Source organism: Squalius cephalus, assembly GCF_949319135.1.
Source record: "Squalius cephalus genome assembly, chromosome: 2".
Taxonomy (NCBI): domain Eukaryota; kingdom Metazoa; phylum Chordata; class Actinopteri; order Cypriniformes; family Leuciscidae; genus Squalius; species Squalius cephalus.
This window is the reverse complement of record NC_137123.1, coordinates 8,507,577-8,520,410: the sequence shown is the minus strand read 5'-3', so window position 1 is coordinate 8,520,410 and position 12,834 is coordinate 8,507,577. Positions and strand designations below refer to the sequence as shown.

General features: G+C 35.5%; 1 protein-coding gene across 1 annotated transcript in view; it reads right to left on the bottom strand.

The window, feature by feature from the left end:
• Positions 1-11,281, bottom strand: part of LOC307144594 (B-cell receptor CD22-like) — a 41,138-nt gene extending 29,857 nt beyond the window's left edge. The window contains exons 1-4 of the mRNA XM_079847066.1: positions 11,218-11,281; positions 1,898-2,021; positions 1,202-1,543; positions 855-1,103 (exon numbers count right to left, since the gene is read on the bottom strand). Of these exons, the coding sequence (XP_079703192.1) occupies positions 855-1,103; positions 1,202-1,543; positions 1,898-1,961 (655 nt within the window). The 5' untranslated portion in view covers positions 1,962-2,021; positions 11,218-11,281. The remainder of the gene's footprint in view (positions 1-854; positions 1,104-1,201; positions 1,544-1,897; positions 2,022-11,217) is intronic.
• Positions 11,282-12,834: the final 1,553 nt, after the last annotated feature.

The window sequence follows — 12,834 nt, the reverse complement described above, 5'->3', positions numbered from 1 at the left end:
AATCTTCCCCTTTGTTCGGCGGGAAGTGGAAAGTTTGAATTAATCTTCTGGAAGAAGATTAGTTTGTGTTTGGTTCATCCTCGCAGTCGCTACAGGGGGTTCAAAAGGATGATTGACAAAAGTTCAAATTAAGTTTGTGGAGTTCAGATACCAGTGGTGGTGCCCTCCAAGCCCATTTCTGTGGTTGCACTTAATGGTCAACTTTTACCCTCCGTCACACACTCTACTGTCACCTTAAGACTGGTCACTTCTGGTAATCATTCAGAGAACATTGACTTTCTATTGATTGACACTCCTTCTACTCCTGTGGTGCTTGGTCATCCCTGGCTGGCTATGAACTGGGGCGGGAATTCTGTTCTCTCCTGGAGTGAATTTTATCATGCTTCTTGTTTAATGTCTGCATGTTCTTCTGTGTCTTGTTCTGTGTTTCAGGATTAACACGTGGATTTATCTACTCACTTGGAGTCATCGCACCGAGACATTTAAAATGATACCAAACATGAAAAGGCAAAACAATAGATTCACAAGATACATCATTATGTGATATATAGACATTCTTAGTGAAATTTTGGTGACTTGACTCAGGGGGAGAGGAAGGGGAGGGAGAGGGGGATGCAGACATAAGGAAGAAGAAAAGTTTGGACAAGACAATGTCCTGTGCTCTTTCTTTGCGTTCTTCTGTCCAGGGTGCATTTTATTGCTTTATTGCTTTAATGTACGGTGAATTTTATCTCAGCTTTTGTTTTAGCAGGAAAATCAGTTCTTACATTTAAAACTTATGACTAGTAGGGGTGAATCGTCAAGGAAAATGCATCACTAAATAAAACACTGAAGTACATAAAACACATACTCACACGTGACATTGAGCTGAACAGCAGGAGAGATGTGAGTGTGTCCGTCTACAGCACAGCTATATCTGCCTGAATCCTCTCTTCTGACTGACTGCAGCAGGAGTTCATTGTTTCTGTCTCTTCTCTCAGTTAATGGCTGTGAGTTTCTGTACCAGATGAATGTTGCTCTGTCAGTCAGAGCACAGCTGCTTTTACATCTCAGAGTGACTGAATCTCCCTCTGTCACTCTCTTAGGAGACTCCACCTGAAGATCTGAACACAACACACACATTATATCTAGTGCTGCTGTCATACACTGATTATTATTCAACATAATGCACAGAAGAAGAGATAAACCTCATCATAGTCACCTGTGACAGTAAGAGTCACTCCAGGTTTACCAATCCATTTGTCTGTATCAGTGATGAATCTGAAATAGTAAATGTCTTCATCCTTCAGTGTCACATGACTCAGTCTGACGGTGCAGTTCTGCTGTTTATCTCCCAGATACTGAAGCCTCTGACTGTATTCAGGATCCTCAGACAGATCTGGAGGCTCTTCGTAATCTATTACCAGTGTTTTGGTCCAGAACACTTTCATGATCTGATGTCCAGTAGGGTATGTATAAGTGCATCTCATTATCACTGTTGAGTCCTTTAGTGCACAGATGTGTGAAGGACTGTAACTCACACCCCAATCAGCATCAGAAACCGCTGAAACACAGATTATAGGGATAGTTTACACACACAAAAAAAAATGTTTTACAATTACCCTCATGTTGTTCCAAATCTTTACGCTGTTCTTTTTCCCTGGAACACATGAACTGTTAACATTGCAACACAATTGAAATAATAGTCAGTGATGTAAAGCACATAACTTGTACATTTATTTATTTATTTTTATCTTGGTACGTTTTAGTTTGGGGGAAACAATGAAACATTTAGCTGAACTTTAGTTTTTACTAAAGACTAAAATTTGCTTAATATAATATTTTTGATTCATACAAAAAATGTGAAAGGGGGTTCAAAAGAATGATTGACAAAAGTTAAAATGAACTTGTAGCTCACCGTGGAATGCGAGAATCATAAGAAGAAGTATCAGAGGAAGAGGAGGAGCCATTCTGACTGACATCACTGCAAGATCACCAATATAATCAGGATTGATTCCAGAATCAGATCACTGAAGGCGCTTCTGAAATTAGATACAGTGCTCAAAGTGTGTAAGCAACGGCTCCTTGCACCACCGTAGCAATAGCATAATGTACATGGGAAACTTACGAGATTACAAGTCATAACTTCTACAAATAATCATGCAACAGCGTTAATACTTAATTAGTATAACTAATAAGTGATTTCATTAATCAGTATCAAGACCAGTATCAATAATTTCAGGATTCTTGGTAGCAATTTAACTCCAAAGCAAACAATTGGATCACACTCCTTTTAACCCTTTACTAATTGTATTTAACTATTTGAAAAAAAATAAAAAAATAATAATAATTAAATAATTATTTATAATTCTAAGTACATGCTAATATTATTTACTTATCTAATAATATAATTATGCAACTCTCAGATAATTTTAAATGTATCTGTTATTCTGTTAATCATCTTTATTTATTTATTTATAAAAAAACTGGCTGCTTGTCACCTGATCATATTGTCTCTGATTTGGAGCACCTGTGAAGACATGGAGGTCCTTAGTCATTCCGACAAACAAACTTCACAGAGAAGACACTCCAAGTTCACTCGTAGGTTCAGTCCAAAGACACCAGTGGTCGGTGAAATGTTTTATTTACTTTCATGGTGTTCTAAATGCTGCTTAAAGGGCACCTATTATGCCCCTTTTTACAAGATGTAATATTGGTCTTGGGTGTCCCCAGAATGTATTTGTGAAGTTACAGCACAAAATACCCCACAGTTAATTTATTATAACCATTTGAAAATGTCATTTTTGGGGCCTGTTTTAAAAAGAGCTGTTTTGGTGTGTACCACCTTAAATGTAAATGAGCTGCATATCCCCGCCCTGCTGGACCCAGATGATGAAGAGACTCGGCAGAAGAATCACAAATGAGAATGGACCAAGACGTCTCGGAATGGTTATTTGATACATGTATGTACTTATAGAGTTTTAATCGCGTCCCCTTTGCAATTATGGATGTGCAACACACACACACACACACACACACACACACACACACACACACATTGTGATAACTTTCGCGCAATTTTTTGAAACTACACACACACATACTGTGATAACATTTGCTAAGTACAAACGAAATTATTTATGGGAGGGGTGCTGTTGCCATTACTTGTCGTACAGGTTCTTATGTGGCAAATGTGAGAAGATGGTTATACAGAACCAGTTAACATATGCTGCAGGGAGATAGACGTTTATATACTGTCTATGGAGATAAAGCAGGTATTAATTTATTTACTTTTTTAATTGCTGCAAAAAATGATACGTGACATAAAACTGTCTTACGTTGTTTGTTGAGACATCCTATGACGACGGCAATAAATAGCTTTAGACGCATTGTTGTTGAACTTGCTGACATCGATTGAAATGACTATTCAAAAATCATAAAATACACTTACTTCTTCTGGAGGTGACGTTGGATCGCGAACAGTAGGCAACGATCCACACTTGGATTAACTTTGACCCTCGTTCACTAAACAGTCAGTCAGAAAATGATTCTCGCAAACATAAACGTATTTAGGAAGTTTAAGTGGCGCCTTTTCTTCATAAATAAAATCCATCCGCTGTGTTTTCAGTGGCTCTGATGTCAGTGAAGACTATGTCCATTCTTACATCCCACAACAGAACACCTACATTTCATAGGAGACATTACCGGCTGTCGTTGAAACAATGGCGATGGTGTACAGATCACAGAGGGCGGGGTAACCACAGTGTCAATCAAACCACGTCGTTGGGGCTTGCGCAATTCTACGTCACATTGCGCCGAATCTTAGAACAGCTCATTCTGAGACAGTGCTTATAATTTATTGAGATTGTAAAAAAAAAACTGGGTAGATTTGTATCATTAGGGTGGTTTTGCTCACACACTGCCAACACACATTTATGTTCAAACACCATGTAAAAGTGAATTTTACATAATAGGTGCCCTTTAATATGTTTGAGCTATATTTAACTGCTGGGTTAAGGAACACATTGTAGCACAGACTTCACTGATTATTTGTTAAATGGGTTCTTTATTCCATGTAAAAGGCTTAAGTGGGTAATTCATCATAAAATTGATTTAAAATGTTTAATTAAACGTTTAAACTCATTTACAATTCATTAAGAATGTTTAACTAAAATGTTTCATTAAAATGGTAACTTTTGTTCTCTGTCTTTAAAGGTTTACAACCTAATTCATTGAACAGACCAATCAACTGACAAAGCCAAAAGAAAAATAAAAGTGATTGAGTCGGAAATTTGAGTCGTCCTTGTGTCCTTTGGAAGTTGAACAAGAGTAGAACTTGACATCAGTTGCCATGGTTATCAGTATGTCAAATCATCACAAAATCCCCAGAGTTAAATTAGACTCTGATTCAGAGTTATTTTAACTCTCTGTAGAGAGGGACCAAATGTTCTCTGAGCAGAGTTAATTTTTGCTGAGTGCAAATAATACACAATTCTGATTTAGAGAATGATAATTTATTGATAAAAAAAAAAAAAAGAAGTCTTTACTCTTTCTTTCTGTTCCTGAGTAAATGGAAACATTTTCTGTTTTTGGAACATGTCTTGAGTAAGAGTGGATGGTGTCACATTAGCTACATTCACACGGTCAGTCTAAGGGCCCTATCTTGCGCCCAGCGCAATTGACACTGGGAATGAGGGTATAGGGTGTGATTGGGAAAACAGCCTCTGAGTGTCGATTTTGAGTGCTGTTAATTCACAGTCTATTGAATTAACTACATTAGTTCACTAATATAGTCCACTTGACAGGGTGAATGAAAAGAAGTGAGTGAATTGAGAAACTGATGAACACCTGATAAGCAGAATCACTGAAGGACAGAGAAACAAGAACAGAAAAAAGAGAAACACAAAAACTACAACTGACTTCCAGCAACACCGAGTGTGAAACCAGTTTAACATTATTTCTTTCATACATGTACAAAAGTTCTTGTTGAGTATTAACAGATATTTATTTTAGATATTTTATTGAAAATAATAAAGTTTGTAGTCACCATGATGGAGATCAGTATTTGCTTTAGTTGGGCTCTTGACCCTTGACTTTATAACATGAGTTTCTCTCTGGCTGCTTTAACAGTGAGCTTATAAAACACATTTGTTATGGCAAGAAAGAGCCAAGAGGAAGATGATCAGGTGTTCAGGCTGTAGTGATGATGCCATAATCATCCTGGACATGTCTGAATCTCTGATCACATCTGGTACATAAGCTTTAAATGTATGGGTATTTAATATGTATAGTATATCTGTTAATCTAAAACATGAAATAAAGAAACATTTCTGTAACCAGTTATTCTGAAGGATATTGAAATCATATAGTGGATTAAAACATTTTGAACTCCTGCTTAACTCAGACACACACAGACATCAACAATCAGCACATGAATCTCAACAATGGTGACAATCAAAAGTCTCGTGTCACAATGCATGCTGGGTTCCAGGATAGTATAAAACTCCCAGCATGCACTGCTGCATGAAAAAGAAAAAATAATAAAAACAAATATTGCCATTATTGATGAGTTATAAGTGTGACCTGCAAAATCACAGTTCAAACAGCAAGAGAGAAACTAATGTAAAAAAGTCAAGAGTCCAGAACCCAACTAAAGCAAACACTGATCTCCATGGTAACTTAAAACCAAACATTTTCAATTAAACATCTCAACTTCTGCAAGTGAAATGAGTAAACTCGAGTTTTAATTTAGTGCATTTTTTACAGTAACATACTGTAGATTACAGTAAAGAACTGTACAATTAACAGTAAATTACTGGCAACAGTGTTGCCAGTATTTTACTGTAAAAAAAAAAAAAAAACTGGTAACGTCTAACAGTGTATATTCCCACACTGTAAAAAATTTCTAACCCTCCCAAATCAAAAATTTCAAGTGACCGATAACATCTACATTTTTCAATTGGCCCAAGTGAAAATCTGTAAATTTAATTTTATAATTTACAGAATTTAACTTGGGCCAATTGAAAAATTTAGATGTTATCGGTCACTTGAAATTTTTGATTTGGGAGGGTTAGAAATTTTTTACAGTGCAGAGATGTATTTTTTATTTTTCTAAAAATGTTAATTTGTGTTAATCTGAGGAAGGAAAGTCATATACATCTTGGATGGCATGAGGGTAAAAGATGAGTAAATGGTGAGGATGTATTTCTGGGTGTACTGGATTTTCTTTTCATACATAATGCAGAATAGCAAGATACATGATTTCTTCTTCAGATTCATCAGTGAAAAAAAGAAAAGAAAAGAGGAACACAAGGAAGAAGCCAAGCAAGAGGATAAAAGGGGGGACAAAACGTGCCACTTTCTGTCAAAACTTAAGCATTTGAAATGAGTTGTTGATTTAAAAGAAAAAAAAAAACACTTTTAAACAAAAAAGAAGTGTTGTAAATCTGTTTTGAATTAAGTTGTTTTTCGGATAAAGATTTCCGAGTCAGTGATATAAGATTGTGTATGTATTTTTACTGTAGACTTACCTTGTAACAAGAGGGTAACAAGCATCACTACATGAAACAAGAGTATCTTTCCCCAATATTTAAGCAAAAGTTGCAATTGTTTTAGTTTTCAGTGCACTTTTGTTAAAAAGATTACTTTATAAATGCATAAATATGTACCTTTTAATTTTTAAAAAGCCTATACAGTATGTATTGGTACACCATTATTACAAAAAGGTATGCAGTGTATGTTCTCGCTAAATTGCTCCCAAATGAAAGATTGTTGTATGATAATAGTAGAATAAGTATTATTCTCCTGGTTGTTACCACTTTATTCCCCAAACTTTACATATTGTTCCCTTATACTTACATGTAAATACTTTATAGGTACACTATAATTACCGAAAGTTACACTGTAAAATCGATTTAATTACGCAGTATAGCCTACTTTCCGGGCTGTAATCTAAAGCGTTACCGACATTACCATAGCAACACCTACAACAAATGTACACTCTAAAAAGAGATGTGTTAAAAATGACACATGTTGTGTCAGTTTTAACACATGTGGTGAGTGTGCTCAGGGACAACACATGTTGTGTCAAATTTAACACAATAAATGTGTAAGTCATTTTAACACACAAATTGTGTCATTTTAAAAAATAAAGCGAAAGGGCCAGATGCAAAAATATTAACCGTTTAATCAATAGTCGAGTACAGAATGCATGTGCACACAAAGTACAAGACAATGTTTCAAGCTCAATGACTGGACAGACTCACTGTACTGGACATTATTCAGTTATTCACGCTTCAACCCCTAATTGATAATGCTGCTTTTGACAAAAGTTCATGAAGAAATAAAGGTTAACCGAGTTTGCACTTTGAATTTTATTAAAGGACAAGTTCGGTATTTTACACTTAAAGCCCTGTTTACAGATCGTTTCTGATGAAATAGAACGGTTGAGATAAAAATGTGGACACATGCTGCTGTCCCGAGAATTTTAGGTTTATTTCGCTTCTCCCCCCCACCTACACAATGGCAGCCTATGGGCACTGGAACAATCCTTCCTAAAACGCATTAAACTTTCGATTACAAAGACGTGAAACTCACCGAGTGGTCAGGGGTGTTCACTGATATGCTCACACAAAAATCGCTGCAAAAGATGCTTTCCAACAGGTTTTATCGTAGTTTTTGTCTCCTCCATTGACTTGAATTGGATGGGCTGTGTGCGGTACGGTATTACTCCGCCGCTTCTTCTTCTGCTTCTTCTGTGTATTCAGTGAAATGCCAGTGGTTTGCTTGTAATTGGCAAAGGTGCATTATCGCCACCAACTGGGCTGGAGTGTTTATTATTCAAGCTCTCAACGGAAGAATCTACGGGTGTGAGACGTTTGGAAAAATAGGTCCACAGTTTTACAACGAATGGTAAAACACCTGTTGGAAAGCATCTTTTTCAGCGATTTTTTTGTGAGCATATCAGTGGACACCCCTGACCACTCGGTGAGTTTCACGTCTTTGTAAACGAAAGTTTAATGCGTTTTATGAAGGATTGTTCCAGTGCCCATAGGCTGCCATTGTGTAGGTGGGGGGGAAAGCGAAATAAACCTAAAATTCTCGGGACAGCAGCATGTGTCCACATTTTAATCTTAACCGTTCTATTTCATCAGAAACGATCTGTAAACAGGGCTTTAAGTGTAAAATACCGAACTTGTCCTTTAAAATGAAGCAGCTGACAAAATATTGTATATAAATAACTTGTATTTACACTGTCCTGTTTGTTTGAGAACATAGCAAACACTGCATACCATTCACAGTGATGGTGAGTGTCGGCACTCAAAATGATGAGTTGAAAACAACACAACCTGTAAAAAGAGTTGTTAAAAATGACACATGTTGTGTGTGTGCTCAGGGACAACACATGTTGTGTAGATTTTAACACATGTTGTGTAGATTTTAACACATATTGTGTCAGTTTTAACACATGTAGTGAGTGTGCTCAGGGACAACACATGTTGTGTCAAATTTAACACACAACCTGTGTCGATTCTTAACACATCTCTGTGTTTATAAGGACTACACATTTTGTATTACCTTTAACACAACTAATGTGTTATTCCTCTTACACAGAAGTGTGTTGAAACCTTTTACACACTAATGTGTTATAGTTACACAACTTGTGTCAGATATGTGTCACATGTGACTGTAGTCGGTGTGTATTTGCCAGAGTTACTTCCTGTGTTTTTACAACTGAGTGTTTGGATGAAAACTGAAACGTATTGTTAACTTGTGTTTATGGAGTCCAATGACGTTTAATAAAGAGTTTGTTTGGACATTTTATTAGCTGGATGGTTTAGACATCATGAATCTACATAGACAAGCTCTTATTGAGAATTAACTGAGGTTTAGATGTTGATGTTTCACTGAATGTTTATTTGAAGTCACAAGAATCGTGATTAATGGCTCCTTTATTTGAGCTCTTGACCCTTGACTCTTCTTTTAGTTTTTCTCTGGCTGCTTTAACTGTATTTTAATAAAATACATTTGTTATGGCGAGAGAAAATATGATCAGATGTTTCTTGATGATGTCATAATCAACAAGTGCTGATCTGATCAAGTTTATGAGTAAATGGATGGTGCACGTTTAATTTATTTATGTGCTGTTAGTTATAACAATCTTGTGACACTACATCATGCTGTCCAGCACTGCAGAATAATAAAATAAATGTTTTCTGAAAATTTTAATCTGTAGCAGAAACTAGTCAAACACAGACATCAAGAATCAGCGTATGAATCTCAACAATGGTGACAAATGAAAAGCTTCATGCCGCAATGCATGCTGGGAGTCATGGATGAGATTTGCACTATTGTGGCACCCAGCATGCATTGCGGCATGAAGCATTTTGTTTGTCACCATTGTTGAGATTCATGTGCTGATTCTTGATGTCTGTTTGATACCTTAGACTGTAAGATTCTGTTCGAACTGTGTATTTATTAATTAATTTTAAGCTAAGTGCATTATGCTAATCTATTATGTATTACACTCATTTTTCAAATATTAAACTCTTTCTGAGCTTCAGCTGAACAATTTTACATGTTCATAATGATAATATTATCATCGGAGCATATTTTTCTCATGTTTATTTCTGCTGTTTCAAATGTGTTAAATTAAATACACATTTACAGCAATCAGAGAAAACTAATGTTAAAGAGTCAAGGGGTCAAGAGCCCAAATAAAGCTGACACTAATCATGATTCTGGTGACTTTAAATGAAACATTCAATGAATCTTCAACACCAAAACCTGGTAATTCTCAATAAGAGCTTCTGTAGAGTCTGACAGAAATAAAGTTAATCTGGTTATTAATAACAAGTGAAAGCAGCATTTGAAAAAGACATTGAAAAAGAGGCCTGATGTGATTGGCTGCAAAAAAACACCCGTTAATCTTTAAGTTTTCATGAATTAAGATTTAATTTATTTATTTGAATATATTGCTTTATTTATTTTAGAGTATTTTATGGGATACCATATAAAATATACCTATAATTTTTTTTCATAAAAACTGCCCTCCACCCAGTGCTATTCTATCCAGAGTTACATTTTAACACACATTGTGTCAAAATGCCATCAACACATCTTGTGTGTTGTTTTTTAACACATCTCTTTTTAGAGTGTTTCCAGTGTTACATTTTAACACACATTGTGTGTTAAAAATCTACACAACATGTGTCAAAATGCCATCAACACATCTTGTGTGTTGTTTTTTAACACATCTCTTTTTAGAGTGTACAGTGGCTTATTTCTGTGAAATTTAATGGTTTAATTCTGTTGTATTTTTTATGGTACATTACCTAGTAAACAAACAAATATAACTTAAGAAAACTAAAACAATTAACTTCAGCCATACTCATTGCGACTGGTTTAGAAATGGTTAATTTAAACACACAAGCCCTTAACTTCCTCTTTTAGGCCAGATCAAATTGAGCACCATCAGCCGTACCAGCTGTTGACGAAGATAGTCTTGTGGGTTAAGATTATTAGAAGTAATGACACCAACTATGAAAAACAGCACATGTTGGTCTTCGTAATAAGCTTATATTTACAAAAAAAAAAAAAAAAAAAAAAAAAAACACATCTAATCATCACATAAAGAGTTAAAAGTTTAAAGGTAAAAAAAACACAAGGATATTTACTCACTGAGCTGGAAAAATCATATAAAATATTTAAATCCACAACAGCATATTATCTCCAAAAATCAGAACAATTAGTACAAATGTGTGTCTACAGTGTTCACATATACAAACTGGGTTTAGTTGTCACACTTTTACTCCAGTGAATATTTCTAAAGGTAGATTTCTTTTTAAAAGTTACTTTCTGTATAGAGACACAGTTTAAAGACGGGCATGGCCGGCGCTGGGGGGGTGGGGGGGGGGCTAGCAGTGGCTTTAGCACTCCCAAAAAGACCAAAGCACCCCCATAACACCCCCACATATTATTTTCTGGAAGCAATTATATACAGGCTGGGTGTTATATTTAATAAGTTGATAATAAAAGCAACAAATGAAATAAAATATTTGACTCATTACGCATGCATGACGTGGTTTGCAGCCACTGTCACACTTTTTGTAATGTTATAGCATGCAACCCCAGTTGAACTTTTGACCTTTAACCTTATAGTGACTGTGTGACAACTAGCCCCAGTCTCCCCTATAACATATTTGAATGTAAAGATTGATTAGTAAATGATGCTCTTACCCGTTTCTCCAACACTCAATGACGAATGAACAGGCTGAAACCAGCATTGGGTTTTTATGTGGTCAGCATTTATATTTAATATGAGGATATGAAACTTCATAGAGCTGATACCGGAAGCAAAGTTTAAACACAGTGACAGAGCAACTTCAGAGACAACATTAGACTAAAGTAATAAAACAAAAGTTAAACTGGATAAACTTTATGTCAGTCTGTAGAGATGCTCATGAGCATGTTTTTAAACATGCATATTTAACCTGTTTCTATAGGACCAAGAAAATAATTGCTTGATTGTGCATTTGATAAACCTTGACTCCTCGTTCCTTGCGGTGCAATTACGGTGTTTTTCTCGGCTCGCTTTACTTTGGCTCTGTGCCTGGCTGCAGATCGGGGCGGGGCTGCAAACTTTGAATCCGTTAATTACTTATATCCGGTAATAATATATAGTATTATAAATATTGTGGGGTTTTTTTTGGAAAACATTTCATTATGTACATTTCCAAGCAATAATCCAGTTGCTTGGAAATTGACTTGATAATGAAAAGGGTTATGGCTAAAATACCAGCACTGTTTGTAAATGAAAAACATGCCAAGACAATTATTTCATTGTTATTTATTAGGTATCAAACGGTTTAATTCTCAATAAGAACTTCTGTAGACGTCTGACAGAAATAAAGTCAGTCTGGTTAGTAATAAGTGAAGCTGGTAATGCTGTTTGTGGAGTTGTTTAATCCTCCTCTGATGAGATTGTTGTATTACACATTTATAAAATGTTACATATAGGTTCCAATACAATAGTATATAAACCGAGAAAGTTCTGTAGGCTGTGTTTTACATTTTGAGGCATAGATGATGAGATTCAAAGAAGATTAGGTCAAGCAACCCAAGTGTCTGACATTAACCTTTTGTCTTTATGTACCTCCTGAACAGTGTCATTGTCCCAAGTTAACCCTTTAACTGTCACCCCCCCCCCCCCCCCCCCTTTTTTTTCACATAGACAAAAAAATCACTATACAAACTTAAAGGAGAACTCCGGTCAATTTTAACATTGAGCTCATTTTTTTGTACATTTGGAGTGCTGTCAATACAGAGAACAACGACAAAAATCGGTGTTGCCTATTCTATTTTTCTATTTTTAAAATTTGCACCCTGTTGACTTCAGTGGGGCAAGTTTTAAACCTGCTTTTAGCCTCTTAACATCCTTGATGTGTCATTACAAGTGCACAGAAAATGTGAGTGATTCCTTCAGAGTGAACAAGGGTGAATCTGACTGCAGAAGATAAGAGTTCTCCTTTAAATGGTTGTAATTCAAGAATGCTTTGGAATATAGACATATGGTTGGTCTTGTTTTTAAGAAGACATTTGCCAGATTATTGTAGAAGTGAAATAAATTATGAAAGTGAAACAAAAAAAAAGTTATATAAGTTTGAGTTTATGAAAATATAGAACGTACAAATAAAATTATTTATATTTTACATAAAATATATATATTACAAAATATATTTTACTCTAAAACTGCTAGAAAATTAAAGCCAAAAATCTAAACAAGTTTTGTTCCAAATTTTAGGTTGATATCTCAAAAAATGAGCTTTCAGTAAGATTTTATTTGGGCGCAGTACC